Source organism: Mesoplodon mirus, assembly GCF_964341445.2.
Source record: "Mesoplodon mirus genome assembly, chromosome: 4".
Classification (NCBI taxonomy): domain Eukaryota; kingdom Metazoa; phylum Chordata; class Mammalia; order Artiodactyla; family Ziphiidae; genus Mesoplodon; species Mesoplodon mirus.
The window spans coordinates 94,624,674-94,641,206 of NC_138979.1; the positions used below are offsets into that span (position 1 = coordinate 94,624,674).

A 16,533-nucleotide genomic window follows, 5' to 3' on the forward strand; every position below is an offset into this window, starting at 1 on the left:
CTAAGCCAATTAGTTAGCAAATATTCATTGCATTTATGTCAGTAAGTATCTAGTCTTAGTAACTAGTACCTTTTTCACGTTTTCCTATAGAGAAAACATAGTCCATATCAATGATTTTTTTCAGTATTCAAAAGAGCTAGCAAACTGTGAGAGTTTGAACAGAGGAACAACAAATATAATTCTACCACAGTACTGGTTTTTGGTGTTATTTTTTCTTTTAAATGTTACATGTAAATTAATAAGAGGTACAGATAACACTACACTTGTTTCAACACGTGATTGTGTTCAGCAATTATTATTTTTATTGACTAATTAGATTAAAGTTAAATAAATTCTAACCAAAAAAGAGACATTCATCATGATTCATTTGTTGTTCAGAATAGTTCAGAATCTGTGGTTACAGACTGGATATTATGGCTTTTAATGCAGTGTGGTACACCACGTCACAGCAGCTTCATGAACACTGAAAAGCCTGATCACGAACTTCTCCTTCATCTGGTTTGTGATCAGCCAGTCACAGCCAAAGTGTAGTCTGCGCAGCTATAAAATGACACCTGGTTCTTCAAGCATTTTGGTGTCTCATTTGACTTTTTTATCTTGCAAACTTGGAAGGTAAGAGACTGTGAAGGTACCTAAGATCAGAATTCCTCATTTTAAAACTTTTCCCCCAGGACTCTTTCTTTGTCATAACACCTGTGCTTAGTGATACGTTGAGACCATAACCACCACATGGCTCCAATAGGACACATTATCAGTTTGCAAGAAAATGCTTTGAAATAGGGTTCACCCACATTTGAGGTTGGGAGGGGTGGTTTTATTTACTTTCTGGTGGGAAGCTATCTGCTTTAGATTAAAGAAGAATTAGAGAATTATCTGGTTTGATTCTGACATCAGAAGTGCAGACATTTGGAAAGTGCTTTAAAGTAACTTTGGTTATAAGTGACAATGTAAACTGCTAAAATGATATCTTGACTTAAAAACATTAGGTGGTACATTCTATTTTAGCAGTGAGCTCAAACCTTTCTCTCTCTCTCTTTTTTTTTTAAATCAAACACTGCAGGAAAGAATGAGTAAAATCTGAATTCTTTTCACTCTGTAAAGACAAACTTGTCACCCTTATTATGAAATTACTCATTTTTGTTTGTTGGTCAAACTCAGTTGTCCTTATATTACTCTGCCATAGCAAAAAAAGAGAGAGAGAGAGAGAAATCCCAGTATAAACTTCGCTATATGTGAGTATATGTGAGTGAGTGAGTATATGATTCCTTACCAAAAATTTACGGTGCTAAGATAGCTCAAATATAAAGACTAGGGTTTCTAAAACTTTTTTTCTAAAAGAAATATGTGCTAACTCAATAAGTAACCTCTTTTGGTTGCTACTGTATATACAATTAGTATTGTATATATTACTATTACAACTATCACTATGAAATTATACACATATTCAGGTCCCCTATGTCCAGAAGCAGCAATGCATATTTTTAAATAGTTTAAAAGAAGACTAGTATATATTAAACACATTGATCTTGAACATGAAACTCTATTTTACTTTGTTATAAAACATGAATCTGAAGAGAGTATTTTTTAAAAGCTGTGATGACATGACACAACCAATCTAATTAAAAAGTGGGGAAAAAAGTTTCAAATACCCATTATTTTGAGAACACAACAACAATAAATTCCCTAATAGCTGCCTAGGTTTATTCAGGGTGTGGGGAGATTTAAATATTTAAATCTGTACTTCCCCTAAGTTTTAAAATGCTTCTATTAATAAGGTATAAAGCCAGGACTCAGGGCCACTGAGAATCGATTTGGCTCCAGTGAAAAAGTTTCAGAAGCTCTCCCCCCAACACATTCATGTACTCAGTGAGAGCAAGTTGCTGAAAAATCTTTACATAAGCATCTCCCTAGGTCTCTTTCCTGGCTGCAGGACCACAGAAACTTTCCAGATTCCTTTCAGACTCTCAGTGGCGCTGCCTGGACCTCAGTGCTGGGCTGAAGGGAAAATATGCTTATCTAAGGGCATTTAGGAGCAGGTTAAACTGGATTTTCTCCTTGCGTCCCAAGGAACCAGATCACATTCTTTAAAACTGTATTAGGGTAAGAACAGTTCATTAACTACTTTTTGGGAGGGCCACTTAATTTTATGCTGTTCTCACCCTTCTTCTTTACCAAAAACTCAAGCCATATAAATGACCACTTTTTTGTCTGGAACAAAACAAAATATAACAAACAGGCTCAGGTGAATAAGCCCTTTCAAGAATTAGGCTCACTTTATATTCTAGATCAGGGGTTGGCAAACTTTTGCTGTAAAGGGCCAGAGAGTAAATGTTTTAGGTTTTTTGGGCTGTTACTCAACTTTCTTGCAGTGATTCAACTCTGCCAGTGTAGAGGAAAAGTAGTCATATACTATAATACATAACCAAATGCCTGTGACGGTGTGGAATAAAACTTTGTTTACAAAAACAGACGATGGGCTGGCTTTGGCCGGAGGGTCACAGTTTGCTCATCCCTCTTCTAGATAATAATCACGAATGGTGCCTTCTGAAAACTGCAAAGTGCTTCCCAAGGTTCTCGCCAGAGTAATGCCCACTAGCACAGAATTTACTCTGATAGCAGATCCATATCTGTGGCAGAAGAACCCTGCAAGACCTGAGGATTCAATGTTTATGACCCAACCTGTGTATCAGCATGATCAAAAATTGATAGGAACCTGGAAGGGCCTGTTTCTGTTTCATTAGGCAACACAAGCAGGTAGCTATTCCTGGCTTTTGCTAATCTTGGAGTGGTAATCAGGAGCTGAGGATAATGACCACTCTGGTGCTGTGGTGGCAGGTGCAGATGCAGAGAAAGGTAATAAATTAGGGGTAATAAGGTACCTCAGCAGCCTTAAGGGGTCAGTGCAGCTTCCAAGGCACCAAGTCATCACTAAGGAATTTGTTGCTCAAGCAATCAGGCTGATCAACTCAGAGGTAAAATTGCTCAGCATGTAGCTAAAAACCAAAAATCAAAACCAAATATGTAAAAGTTGTGAGAGCAGCAACAGCTAAGAATCACAGAATTCCCTACAACTTGAGGAAATCTTACCAATCATCTTAGCCAGCCCTTTCAAATTACCAGTGGGGAAAACGAAACCTAAAGAGGGAGAGGTAACTTGCCCAGCTAGTTTGTAAAGGAATCACCAAATATCAGCCATTTTTGAGTTCCAATCTGTTATTTTCTCCTACAGAATCTGAATTAAAAGGGGGTCAGCAACCATATAAATACCCATGTCATGTGATTATGACAGCTAAGTACCTGACCACCCTTAAAGACAAGTTTTCTACTGGGATATACATGGTACCAGAGAACAGCTGAAATTTACTGAGGGGAATAGAATACATCCCATCACTGGCTTAATGTAGCTGACAAAAACTGTACAGGATAAAGCATTAAATGGCCATCTTCCCAAGAATATAAATTCTGGTCTCTCATATTGTATGATAACATGGCAAGAACAGATGGGGAAGTTCTTAAATCGAAGTTTGCATTGATCTGTTTCCCTCCTAACAAATCAAAGGCAAATGTTATCCTCATATCTTTGGTGTCCGTGACATAGAGGATCCCTCGGGCAATGAAGGCGTTGCCAGCCTTGGATTTGGGGTACGTGGTGTTGATGTGCTGCACCACAGAGAAGGTCTTCTCGTCCAGCTGTGCGACAAGGATGCTCGAGCCATCCACACTGGAAGCATAGATAATCCAAAGGCCCTTTTCATCTACAGCTAAATTGAAGTACGTCTTGGAATTTGCAAAGAGGTATTTTCGATCAAAATACAAGGCATTTTCAAGCTTCAGAGTTTGGGATGTCTCTTTGCCAAATTCAAATCTGAAATGTATAAAAAAGTAGATATGAGCCACCATTTTTGTGGACAAGGGTGGTTTTTTAGGCTCCTCCATTAAACTGGGGTGGGGCCTGAGATTCTGCGTTTCTAGTAAGTTCCCAGGTTGTGCTCATTCTACTGTTCCGTCTGCAGTGCTGTGAGCAGCAAAGATGTAGAGGATGGTGACTACATCCCAGTGTCCACCTACTAGCCATGTGACCCCGATAAAATTCCTTAACCTCCTGAATCCTCAGGTGTTTGCTGACCTCCTGAAATGCCCTCTCAAAGTTGCAAGGGGCCTTAAAAGATAATCTAGTCCAGTTTCATTTTACTAATGAGAAAAGGAGAAGTGACTGGCCCAGGAACACAAGTAAGTATCAGAGCCAGAGTTTAAACTCAGGCTTTTGACTCCAAGTTTGGGGGTTCTTCCTCTACTCCATGCTGAAGTTTTAAGACAAAAGTTTCACAGGAGGCTCAATGAAGGAAGTCACCAACTGAGAAGCGAAGCAGCAAAGTCATGGCTGTGACGTCATTTTTCTTGTCTGATAAGTGACTGGATCAATGAAGTGACGGCATGAAATCCCATGCCCCTCAGCTCCCAGAGGCCGTCTGATTTGGCAGACTCCACATCTAGATCATATCAAAAGTGGATTATGATTCAACTGCAGGAATGAAAATTCAGGAACTTTAGGCTAAAGGAAAAGAAAAAACACTAGAGGGTGCCATTGAGCAGCAGAAGAACTGAGAAGGGTGTGAAGCTGCGGGTATGCACTGGAACATAGTGAGCTTGAAACCAATCAAGAAACCCTGAAGTAAGCTTGAAAAGAAGCAAGAGTGAGGGCTTGAGAAGGCCCTGCTTGCCCATCTCAACTCTCGGGGTTCTCCTTCCTCTGAATACCCGGGATTCAGGACTGCCATTGGGTTCCTGACTAGTACTGGCACCTACAACTGCATTCCTTGATGAGGCTTGCCTCTCCCAGCAAAAAAAGCATCTAATTCCAGTCTGCCTCTCCTTCTCCTCCCAGTCTGTGGCCTGGCACTAGAGCAGGGCCCCAGCATAGGTCTCCTAACCAGTGCCTCACGCAAACTTAGTGTCATTAGAAGACTCTCTTTCTTAGGGTGGCCAGTCCTCCTTTGGGCTCATTTACCCCAGAGCTCCCCTCCTACCACCCCATGTAACAGTGGTCCCCGGGAGCCACAGGATTGAATAAGAACAAATGTCACAGAAAGGAGTGTGTCTGGGGAGAGAGGGCTTCTGAACGGGAGGAGGGTCAGTTATCTTGTTCTGTTAGCACAAGATGCTGTCCAGATGACGAGGTGGTGCAGAAGCCCAGTAGAGGGGGGTGAGAGGCACAGGAGGGGACGCTTGCATCCACGGCTGACACGTGTGTCTAATGTGGCTGGTTTAACTGCACGATGTACTAGGAGACCTGCCCCGATCCTAGCCTAGCTCTGCAGCACCAACAAGGTTGTTGAAGCTGGATCTCACAGAGGGAGAGAGAGAAGGGACCCAGTCCTCCCTCCCTTGTCTCTTGTTTGGAACGACGAGGACCATGGCTTTCGTAACACTGGAATTGTCATTTCAGAGCGGGGTACAGTGGAGGGCTGCAGAGGCTCTGGTCTGCCTTTGCATTTTTAATGAGGTCATAGGAGTTGGAGTCTCTCCTCTGAGGCCACGAGTAAGTAGGCAGTAGAGTTGGAACTTGAATTCACTGCTCTCTTGATTTGCCCAAGATGACCCGCTTCTGTCTCTAAAGCCCAGAACTCGATTTCTTCAGGAGCCATGCAGACAATTTTCAGCAATTCTTGTGTGAAGCCAGGAAGCTTGGGCTGCTGCCCTGGGCACCGACTACCCGACTACCCGTGTGGCCACCTCCCCTCCCCGTGGGAAAGTGGAGGGAGCAGGGGAGGTGGCCTGGCGAGGGCTCCGTCAGGATGACAGAGCGATCTGAAGGCAGGGACCCTGACTTTGCCTTGCAGTCTCTAGTCCTCAGTGATCTCAGCCGTGACATGAAATTCTTCATACCCAACATTTTTCAGAGCAAAACCGATTTTGGGGTATACCTTCCCTCTAGAGGGAGCTCTGGGTTCCGCTGCTTCCTTTCCCAAAGGATGAGAAAGCTCCTGCTGTTATCACTCCAGGCCTCCTTCTCTCTGGCCCTGACCTTACTCTTGGTGTCCAGACCAGCAATAAATGCAGATATGGGGCTCACTCATCGTGTCCTGTGGTTCATTTGGTCAGCAAACCCTCACTGATCTCTGGCTGTGTGTCACCCCTGGGGACATAAAGATGATGGAACCACAGTCCCTTCCCCTAAGTAGTTGAAGGATGGGCTGTGGGGCAGAGAGGAGGGTGCCAGGGGCCCCAGGGGACTCACCTCACTATGGTGTTGGAGCCTCCTTTGTGGTAGTAGAGAGAGTTGTTGTGAACGGTGTGCCCACAGCCATGGAAATAGTACGGGAGGTGGATGAGCGTGTAACTGCCGTTCAGCAGTGAGGGCTGGTCCTGGAATTCCTTCACCCTGAGGCCTGCAGGAGGGAAGCCAGCGAAAGGCAATCACAGCTTGGCAATGAGCCAGGGGAGGAAGTTAAAAGGACGGAAGGTGAGAGTGAGATGTCCTGTAAGGGTCCTTGTCCACTTTCAAACGTCTCAGGCTCTCAAACTCAAAGGCCAATTCTCTTCTATGGATTCCCGAACCATCTTTTTTTTTAGTTTTTTTTTTTTAACATTTTTACTGGAGTATAATTGCTTTACAGTGGTGTGTTAGTTTCTGCTTTATAACAAAGTGAATCAGTTATACATATACATATGTCCCCATATCTCTTCCCTCTTGCATCTCCCTCCCTCCCACCCTCCCTATCCCACCCCTCTAGGTGGTCACAAAGCACCTAGGTGATCTCCCTGTGCTATGCGGCTGCTTCCCACTGGCCAGCTATTTTACATTTGGTAGTGAATATATGTCAATGCCACTCTCTCACTTCATCCCAGCTTACCCTTCCCCCTCCCCGTGTGTTCAAGTCCATTCTCTATGTCTGCGTCTTTATTCCTGTCCTGCCCCTTGGTTCTTCAGAACCATTTTTTTTTTTTTAGATTCCATATATATGCGTTAGCGTACGGTATTTGTTTTTCTCTTTCTGACTTACTTCATGCTGTATGACAGACTCTAGGTCCATCCACCTCACTACAAATAACTCAGTTTCGTTTCTTTTTCCGAACCATCTTTTCAACATAGTAACCACAGAGTTGGCTTTGATCCTCCCAGGAAAATGGCATCACCCTCTCCCCTACAATTTTATAAAATTTTCTATCAGGCTGACATAGGCCTGTATCGGGAAGAGCACCATGCAGTCACCTTCTGCCTCTTGCACTCCACGGTGGCCATGCTGACTCATGACCTTGCTCTTTCCTTTTGAGCCACAGAATCCTTCTCAGCTGGTCATCCAGGCAGTCACTGCCAGCTGATGTGTGAGCCTTGATGAAATGAAGCAGCGTATCTCAGCTATTGCTCTGACTAGTAGGTATGGCCAGGCCTCTTCTGGCATGGGGCCACCGCTACTACCACTGGCAATTCCTGACCACATTCCTTTGGGGCAGTGTGACTAGGGTCATGTTCAGATGCAGCAGACCTGCAAGATGACACTTCACCCTCTCCCCTGGGCCCTCTGCCTACAGATATCTGAGAAAAGTGGCCAAAAGTACTCTCCTTAAAGAAAGATAGACCACGCAGAAGAATTTGTCTCCACATTACGGTTTTTGGGATTTATAAACCCATCAGTCATAATGCTATTTGTTTCCTTCTGGACACTTTGCTGAAAATTGGAATAAGCTACACTGAGGGTGCCCTGTTCATGTCCCTGTGACCTGAACTGCAAGGCTTGTCACCAGTGTGCTCAACTGAGAAAAGTATTCTGCCTACTCATTTGGGCTTTCTAAAATAAAGAGCAAGTCTGTTACACCAATTAGCAGGGACTTCAGACACAGAAATAGGATAAGCCTGAAAGGAGGCAACGGATGAAAGATACAATTACAACACAGATATGGATCATCCGCCAAGTGAAAGCACCTGAAAAATGTTCAGTCACCCAGATCCGTTCATCACTCTTGTTAGCAGACTCTCTTATCCAAGTCCCAAACGTCTCTTTAACTTTCAAAACTTGTGTTGGATTTCCAATGGACGTGATCATGGATTCTACCAAAAGAAGAGAAAAGAAAGTTACTCACCTACCAATTATGACTTTTAGCCATCTGATTTCTGAATTTTAAAACAGGGTGCTTTGTTTCTGTACCTGCTTGCAGGGAATGGTGTTCACTGACTTTCTCATCAGCTTTTCCAACCAAGGTATCATCATTTGGTACAGCACACGTCTCACCTAAAACAACAGCAACGATAATCAGAGCAAACTAGTTGGCACGGTGAGATATATATAACTTTATAACTGGTTACACAACCTCAAACCAGACTCTAGTTCCGTAAGCATCCTTTACAATAGGCTCACTGAGGTTTTTGCTTGCTTGCTTTTAAGCACCAAGTCATACACTTCCAAATTTTTTCCCCTCCCTGGGGAGTTTCCAACAAGCGTTTCATGACAATATTTGCTAAGATACTACAATCAGGAAAATGTCACCTGAGTCAGCCATCCAAGCACTGAGCAACCTGGGAGAAAGACAGGCTTACTGACATGTTCCTGGTCCCTCTGGGCCAGTGGGAATCTATCACAGTCTGTATTTTTCTGGAGGGATTTTCACTTTCAGGGAAGCTGATGGGGATGAGGGAGCAGTCTCATGATGGGGTGACCCACTTTACCCTGTCTTCCTGAACTGCCAGGGAGTAGAATCACAGAGGAAGAAGGAGCCTAGAGGCAGCCCAGCACAGAGAGATTTGAGCCCCTTCCCACTCCATTTCCCACCTGTTTCTGCTTGAAGGCCTGTAGGACCCAGGTCCTTGAGGGGCACCTGATCCATAGTTGGTTTGAGGCTACAACTGAGCTCAAATTCATCCCTCTTGGCTTGTCATTGTTCCCCTTAGCAAACGGGCTTATTTCAGACCTTTGGTGGAGAGGTGGCTCAGGGTGGCAGAAGCAGGACAGGAGGCAGGGAGGAATATGGTCAGTGTGAAGACAAGAGGGAGTGGACTGCCTGGGGGTAAGGACCCCCTACCTGGGGGCAGGTCAGGGCAAATCAGGCTTTCTGAGAAAGGCCAGGCCCACTTTCCTAGACAAATTCTGAGGATTTCCAATCACCCTGTGTTTGCTTGATAGAAAGGAGCACCTCCACTGTCACTAGGGAAACTCACAAAATAAACTAGAGAGGTTTCTTTATCAGCAAAATAAGGAGGCAGGACCCTCCGCGGTCTCTAATCTTCCTTTAGCTGGATGAGCCTGTGTCTCTCTGAAGCCCTTTGTCACCCAAAGAGAGCAGTCTCGGGATCTGTTAGACTCCCCCCCACCCCACCCCACGCAATGCTGCCATCCTGGGTTTCATCTGGAGTTTCCGCTTAGGGGCTTGGGCTTCGCACAAGAGGGGGACAGAGAGACCCTCCCATTCTTAGTCTGAAGAAAAGGCTCTCATTAAGTCATGTAGCGCCCACCAGCTTCTAAGGCTGTGGGAGTGGGATGGGGGTTAAAGAAAGGGAGTTGGAGCAGGAGAGAGGGTCAAGTTCAGATGCTGGGTGCAACGAGGGCTCATTTCCAGGAGGAAGAGTGAAAGATAATGGCCTCTCTTTTAAAGCAGTTTTCACAACCCTGGAGTCCATCCCCTGCAGACCAGCCTCTTGGTAGACAGGCGAGGTGGAGGAGAGCACCTCTCCAGCACCCCTCTCACTGCTGACAGAGCCTCTGGCAAATCAGAATCCCCAAAGAGCAAGGTCAGGGGAAGGTTCCCACTGAGCTCACAGTCCAAGGGAGGCTGAACAAAGGGTGATGCTAATGGAGGGGGTGGCACTGACCCGGGGCGGGAGCAGCTCTGCGGTGATTTAACAGCTGGGCAGGATGTAATCAGGCTCCATTTACTGGGGGTGGTAACATCTTTGAAAGCTCAGATTCACCCACTCTGACTGTGTGTGCTCCCCAAATGTCTTCCAGAAAGAACAGTGCACCAGACAGAATGAAAGACTGTTTAAGAAAGTGGCAATGAAATCCACAGCAAGTGACAAAGAAACTCCAGTCAGGACCCTCCTCTCTGCCAGGAAGCAAGGCATCAAGTTGTGCTTTCTCACGGCCTAATTTAGGTGAATTAGTCCCTGGTCACCACCGTGGGGAGAAGTTCTAGCTCTACCCTAGAAGGATTTCCCATTAATATGGCCCTTGATTTCTCCTTAGCTTTCAACCCCATGGCCACCCCTGTAACAACTGGCCGAGGAACGAACCGTCCAGGCCTGCCAGAGATCAGGTGTCCCTTGGCCTTGACTGGCTTATTCTCAAAGTGTGGACTTCCGTCTCCAAAAGGAAGATGCTCTAAGCAGGGGCTTTACAGGCAGGCACATCTCGGTTTGAATCCTAGCTCTGTCACTTACTAACTGAGTGACCGTGGACAGGCTATGTAGTTCCTTGGGATTTCAGCTTTGTATCTGTAAACTGGTAAGAATACGACTCCTATATCATAGGACTGTTGTAGAATTAAATGAACTGAGCACTTAGCCCTGTGCCTGGAACATCAACATTAGTGGTGGTGATGGTAGTACTGGGGTATTGTGGGAAGTTAGCCGATCTGAATCTCCCCATCATCTCCAACTCCCCAGCATCAGTCAAGCCCTTCATGCTCCAGGGATGGCGGATCTGGCAGGGAGGAGCAAAGAGTCTGGTGATAAGTGAAGGGAGAGGGATGAGGCCAGGGGGTGGGAGGCCCAATTCTAAACCTGCCACCAGTCCTCACCCCAGGCAGACTGCTCAGGCCTCCCAGGAACATGTTGCAAGGGGGGACACTCGCTTTGGGCAAAATTTCCCTCTGTTTAAAACAAATCTGGTCACAAATCCTGGGTGAAGCCTGAGAGTTTGGGATCATTAACTGAAAAGGTGGTTCCCTGGGGCAGGGGTGGGTGACCTGGGCACTGGCCGTTGAACATGTTTGGCTGACGAGGGCCTTTGGATCTTCTGCTTCCAGGGGGCCCTGGGGGACCCGGAGGGCCCGGGGGCCCAGGTGGGCCGGGTGGGCCTTGGTCACCTTTGGCACCTGGAGAAAGAGAGAGAGAAGCAGGGATGGGGGTTGATTAAAGAGCCATTGGCAGAGATGGGCTTCACACAAGGGAGAAGGGCACCCAGCATCTCCAGGAAGGCTTGCTGAGTCCCCCTTCCCAGACATAGCTGTCCTCCAGCACTTGTTCACACAGAGTCGAGGGAGCACCCATAGCAGGTGCTGAGTTCCAACTATGTGCCAGGAACTGTGCTAGGAATTTTATAAATCTCCTCCCCTTTGTCATTCTCAGCCACTCTGTGAGATAGTATCAGCAGTTCCTCAGTGACCTGAGTCTCACGGAAGTTCAGTGCTTTGCCCCAGGTCACAACTGGAATAGAGCTGGGACTCACCCTTAGGGGTGTCTTGCTCCTAAGCTCATCCTTTTTTCGTTGGCTGATGTTGAGAAAGCTCAACCCTGACTACTTATTAGAATCACCCAAGGAGCTCAAACACAATTCTAATGCCTGGGCCCCATCCCAGATCAATTAGATCAAAATGGTGGGGAAGCTGGTCATCTGTATTTTTAAAAACTTCCTAAGATGTTTTCTTCCTAAGATGTTTTCTTCCTAAGATGTCAGGTATGAGAAACTTGCCTCTATGTGGTGGAAGAAATCAGGGGCTCCTGTCCTGCTTTGTGACCTTGGGCAGGCAGCTTAACCCTCTGAGACTGGTTCTTCATTTCCAGATTGTCTCATACTCCCTGTCCTGACTTGTGAGAATACATTGAAGTCATCAGGGTGAGTGCTCGGACAGTTGGATTCTCTACACATCAGCAGGTGGAATCCCTACACACTTCCAGCTTCAGGTGGCCAGTGTGGGTACAGCCCTTTGCAGGGGCCATTGGTTATGGAACTTTCATAAAGATGCCGCTAGGCTGGGATATTCAATCCTTTTGTTCTACCCTCCTTTCCTGGGCTGACTGGTGATCTAAGATCTCTTTAGCTGCCTCTTCCCAGCCCCACCAAATAAGCACTTTCAGTCGCTTTAGAGTGGGCAAGCAGGGGTCACAGAGGCTAACAGTGGGTCTAAGCCCACTGTGGGAGGGGCAGAGATTTGTAGGCAGGCAAACACAGTCCAACCCTCCTATTCCTTCTCTGCTCTCTGGCCAAGAGGACACACTCAGCTCTGGCCTGTTCTCTAGAACTGGGGTACACTCAGAGATGTTGCTTTCCTGAATGGTTTGTGGTCACTCTCACTTGTCTGGTAGTATAGGGGAGTGTGGTATTCTGGATGTGTAGATTTCCTGTATAACTGAGTATAACATGAACTTATATTTTCAAAGTATATTCACATATATATGATCCTGTCAAAACACTTATTAAATTTTACATATTTTGCATGGCAGCTTCCCTGTTTGTTAAACAAAGCATGCTAAACCTAATTTGATCTTTCCTTGGTGCTTTGGTCTTAGCACGGTACCTGGCAAATAGCAGGTGCTCAATAAATTTTGAATGGCTGGATGGGCAACTGATTCAGGGTCATTGTTCTGAACATCTATCATCCTAGCTTCTTGAGGACAGATATTGTCTTAACTCATTTTCATATTCCTATTTCCAGCTACTAGCAAAATCCCTAATTCATAAATGGTGTTCTCTGATATTAAAAAATGCTTATTGAACACATTAATAGGATAGTTATGTTTTTATGGTATAAATGGTCTCCAAAGTAGTGTGCTTTTAAAATTCTTCTGCCTCTTTCTGTGCCATGACCATCAGCTGTCACCTACTCTTTCCACCATGTAACTGTCTTTCTGAGGCTTGCTGTGCCTCCACCTCCTCCCCCATACACAGCAATTATCTGTTTTTAACCTGCGCTGGAAACCAGAAAAAGAAGATCAGCAACGATGTCTGCCCCAATTCTATGTCAAAAGTCTTAGGATAAGGGCCTGAGGATGGCTCTAGCTCAACTCTGAAGCTGTGCTTTCTGTCTGTTGTCCTCTGAGGTATCTGAAATTGCTCGCTTACTTGCCTTGTTCTGGATTGTGCTGGATTTAATAGCTGTTTGGAAAAAGGAAGCTTCCTTCATCCGAAATCCATCCAGCCATGACACTTAGACCTGCATTATCTCAACTGCTCATGCTTAGATATCAGATTTGGTCTCACCAACATTGGGCTTACATGCATGGTTCTCTCCTTGTTGAAAGCACAGAACTCTAAAACATGCTGCGAAACAGATGGGCCCATAGGCAGCTAAGGAGAGAAGACCCGGAGCAGCCTTGGTACTAGAAGCCAGGCCAATTTCTGGGCCCATTCACCCTGGGAGAGAGCCTGAGCACCAGCCCCTTACCTGAAGGAAGCACATCATTAGACACGTCCCCTTTGTCTCCCTTGTCACCCTTCTGCCCTGCTGGGCCCTCGTTTCCAGTCAAGCCCAGCTCACCAGGGTCTCCCTTTTCCCCTGGAGTTCCTGTGGCTCCAGGTGGCCCTGAGAGAAAAATGATTTATTAGCCTGTTGTGCAGGAAATTCTGGCACAGTAGCTACTTTGTAATATTGTACTTTGTATTTTTAAGGTGAAGTAGCTTCAGAAACCAAATACATAACACTTCATAACCATTTTAGGACAGCAGCATGTTCTCAGTTCATGAAAGAATAGTATTTCCAGGTGGTTCTGTTGAATTCTTTTTTAGAGACATTTGGCTGGGCCAACAGGTTGGAGAGGAGTGAACCCCTAGAAGGACAGTCACAGCAAGAGCAGAAAGAAGGTAAAGCCTAATTGGAAGTCTGCCCTCCCCCACCCCACGCCCTCCTCACCCCAGCAGGAAGGACTGAGAACTCAGAGGGGTTTGTTTGGCACCATAAGGGTGGATGTTGTCCTCTGCATTATCTGGTATATTTCTCACAACATTGGAGTGGTAGGCTGGTCAGTTATCCTTACTCTCATTTTATAGAAGTTGGAACTAAGGCCTCAGGGGTTACAATTGATGCTAAGTGAGAAGCAAAAATCTTGATTCCAACTCCAATGCCCTTTTCTGTGACATTCCAATGCAAAATGCTTTTAATCAAAGTAGCAAAACAGGTAAAGCTGCTTTAGGACAAGCATTACAAGGGATGGTGATAGTGTGAACAAAATATAATGGAAGAAATCTCTGTCTCTGCTCACAGGGAGGCATCACTATAGGAACTACAGTCCTACCATCCACAGCTAGGAATAGTCAAGATCTACGCTGTGACTCACCTGAGCATTGTACTACAGCAGCATAGTATTCTGATGCCTGGGAGAAAGGAAGCAAACAACATGCATAATATGATTGCCTCGGCTCATAGTAGTTTCCACACAGCAGCTCAGGGAGGGGGAACCTAAACAAAGCCCAGCAATTTCACTGAGGTGAGGAGACAAAAAGTAGAGTTTGGGGAGATAAAGGTGGCTAGGATTCATGAGACAGAATATGAGAGAGGGGGTAATCATGTAGAAAGAGCTCTGGAGAACTTCAGAGGTGTTTCCTCAAGTCTTTGTCAGAGTAATAGTCTGTGCAGGGTGAAAGTCTACAAGGTAGGGAAAAGAATGAAAAGAAAGCCACTCACTACACAACTCTCAGAGCTTGCACAGGGAAAGGTTCTCATTCCCACCAGTCAAAGCAGAGAGATCTCAGAGAATGGTGCGCTGTTAGGTCGAGTCCTTGGAAAGTCTTCTCTTAGTAGTGAGGCTAAATTAGCCCAAGAGTCAAGGCTGCTGTGGATCTATCATAACAAAGCTTAAAAACAAGCTTCAAAAGGATTAAACTGAGCAGAAAGTAGTTTAACTGCCCAGCCAAATATCTCTAAACTGTAGTTTAAACTACTGAAAGTAGTTTAATTATTTAGTCAATGTAATGTAGTATATTAATAATTTAAGCAAGAAAAAAATTATATGACCATCTTGGTAGAGGCAGAAAAGACATTTGATAAAATTCAACACCCATTCTTAATAAAAATTCTCATCAAATGAGGAATAGAAGGGGACTTCCCTGGTGGTGCAGTGGTTAAGAATCCGCCTGCCAATGCAGGGGACACAGGTTCGAGCCCTGGTCTGGGAAGATCCCACATGCCACGGAGCAACTAAGCCTGTGCGCCACAACTGCTGAGCCTGCTCTCTAGAGCCTGCAAGCCACAACCACCGAGCCCACGCACCACCACAACTGAGCCCACGTGCTGCAACTACTGAATCCCGTGTGCCTAGAGCCTGTGCTCCGCAACAAGAGAAGACGCTGCAATGAGAAGCCCACACACCACAACGAAGAGTAGCCCCCACTCGCCACAACTAGAGAAAGCCCGCGTGCAGCAATGAAGACCCAAAGCAGCCAAGCAGCCAAAGATAAATGAATAAATAAATAAAAATTTATGAAAAAAAGAGGAATAGAAGGAAACTTCCTCAATCTGAAAAAGGGCATCTATGAAAAAACCTACAGCTAACATCATCCCTAATGATGAAAGGCTAAATGATTTCCCCCTAAGGTCAGGAAAAAGACAATGGTATCTATTCTCATCACTTTTATTTCACACTGTACTGGAGGTTCTAGCCAGTGCAATAAAGCAAAGAAAAAGAAATAAAGGCAAACAGATTAGAAAGGATGAATTAATATTGTCTTTATATGCAGATGACATGATTATTTATGTAGAAAATCTATTAAAAAGTTGCTAGAACTCATGAGCACCTAGGCACACTGAGAGGGAAAGTGATTACTTACTATTGTGCAAAGGTATTGCCAGATATGGATCAGTTAATATGATACCCTATTGCAGGGATCATTTGCTCTTTTTTTTTTTTTTTTTTTTTTTTTTTTTGCGGTATGTGGGCCTCTCACTGTTGTGGCCTCTCCTGTTGCGGAGCACAGGCTCCAGATGCGCAGGCTCAACGGCCATGGCTCACGGGCCTAGCCGCTCTGCAGCATGTGGGATCTTCCCGGACCAGGACACGAACCCGTGTCCCCTGCATCAGCAGGTGGACTCTCAACCACTGCACCACCAGGGAAGCCCCCATTTGCTCATTTTGACAAGAGCCTCCTGGAGATACTGCTCAATAGAGATATTTTTCAAAGTGGCAGAGATTTCAGGCAATAGGGAAGAGCCAGAGGCATGTTTTAGTGCAAAACTTCAGTTTCTCTCAACCTCTTTAACCAAGAGGGCTTAGCATTCACTGTTTTTTCTAATTACCTTGCCAGTCCCAAGCCCCTTCTTATAGGTTCTGGCTGAGTGATTGCCCATTCACCCCTCTCCTGTGCCCCATCAACCTGGCCAATCCCCATTCTCCAATTGTCATTCTGTGCCATTGCAATTGTCCTCCCCCCAGATTTAAGACCAATTCTGAACCCTACCCCCAACTTCCTACCAGCCCCATAGGATTCCTATACAGCTGCCCCAAGAGAATCATAGAATTCCAGATCGGAAGGCACCTTAGGGGTCACTTAGATTAACCTCCCATCCAACCCTGAAAGCCCCTCTCCACCACCCGACTGGCTCCTTTCAAGCCCTTGCAGCAATGGGGAGGTTATTATATCACATCACACCACAGATCGCGCTGTAATA

General features: G+C 45.4%; 1 protein-coding gene across 2 annotated transcripts in view; it reads right to left on the reverse strand.

Moving 5' to 3' along the window:
- Nucleotides 1–244: 244 nt before the first annotated feature.
- GLDN (gliomedin) overlaps nucleotides 245–16,533 on the reverse strand; it is a 68,958-nt gene continuing 52,669 nt past the window's right edge. Inside the window, exons 5-10 of one of the 2 annotated variants that reach the window (XM_082617137.1) lie at nucleotides 13,318–13,455; nucleotides 10,900–11,028; nucleotides 8,148–8,231; nucleotides 7,925–8,050; nucleotides 6,239–6,389; nucleotides 245–3,865 (exon numbers count right to left, since the gene is read on the reverse strand). In XM_082617137.1, coding sequence (XP_082473263.1) covers nucleotides 3,388–3,865; nucleotides 6,239–6,389; nucleotides 7,925–8,050; nucleotides 8,148–8,231; nucleotides 10,900–11,028; nucleotides 13,318–13,455 — 1,106 coding nt within the window. In that variant the 3' untranslated portion in view covers nucleotides 245–3,387. The remainder of the gene's footprint in view (nucleotides 3,866–6,238; nucleotides 6,390–7,924; nucleotides 8,051–8,147; nucleotides 8,232–10,899; nucleotides 11,029–13,317; nucleotides 13,456–16,533) is intronic. The other variant, XM_082617136.1, reaches the window with a different exon arrangement.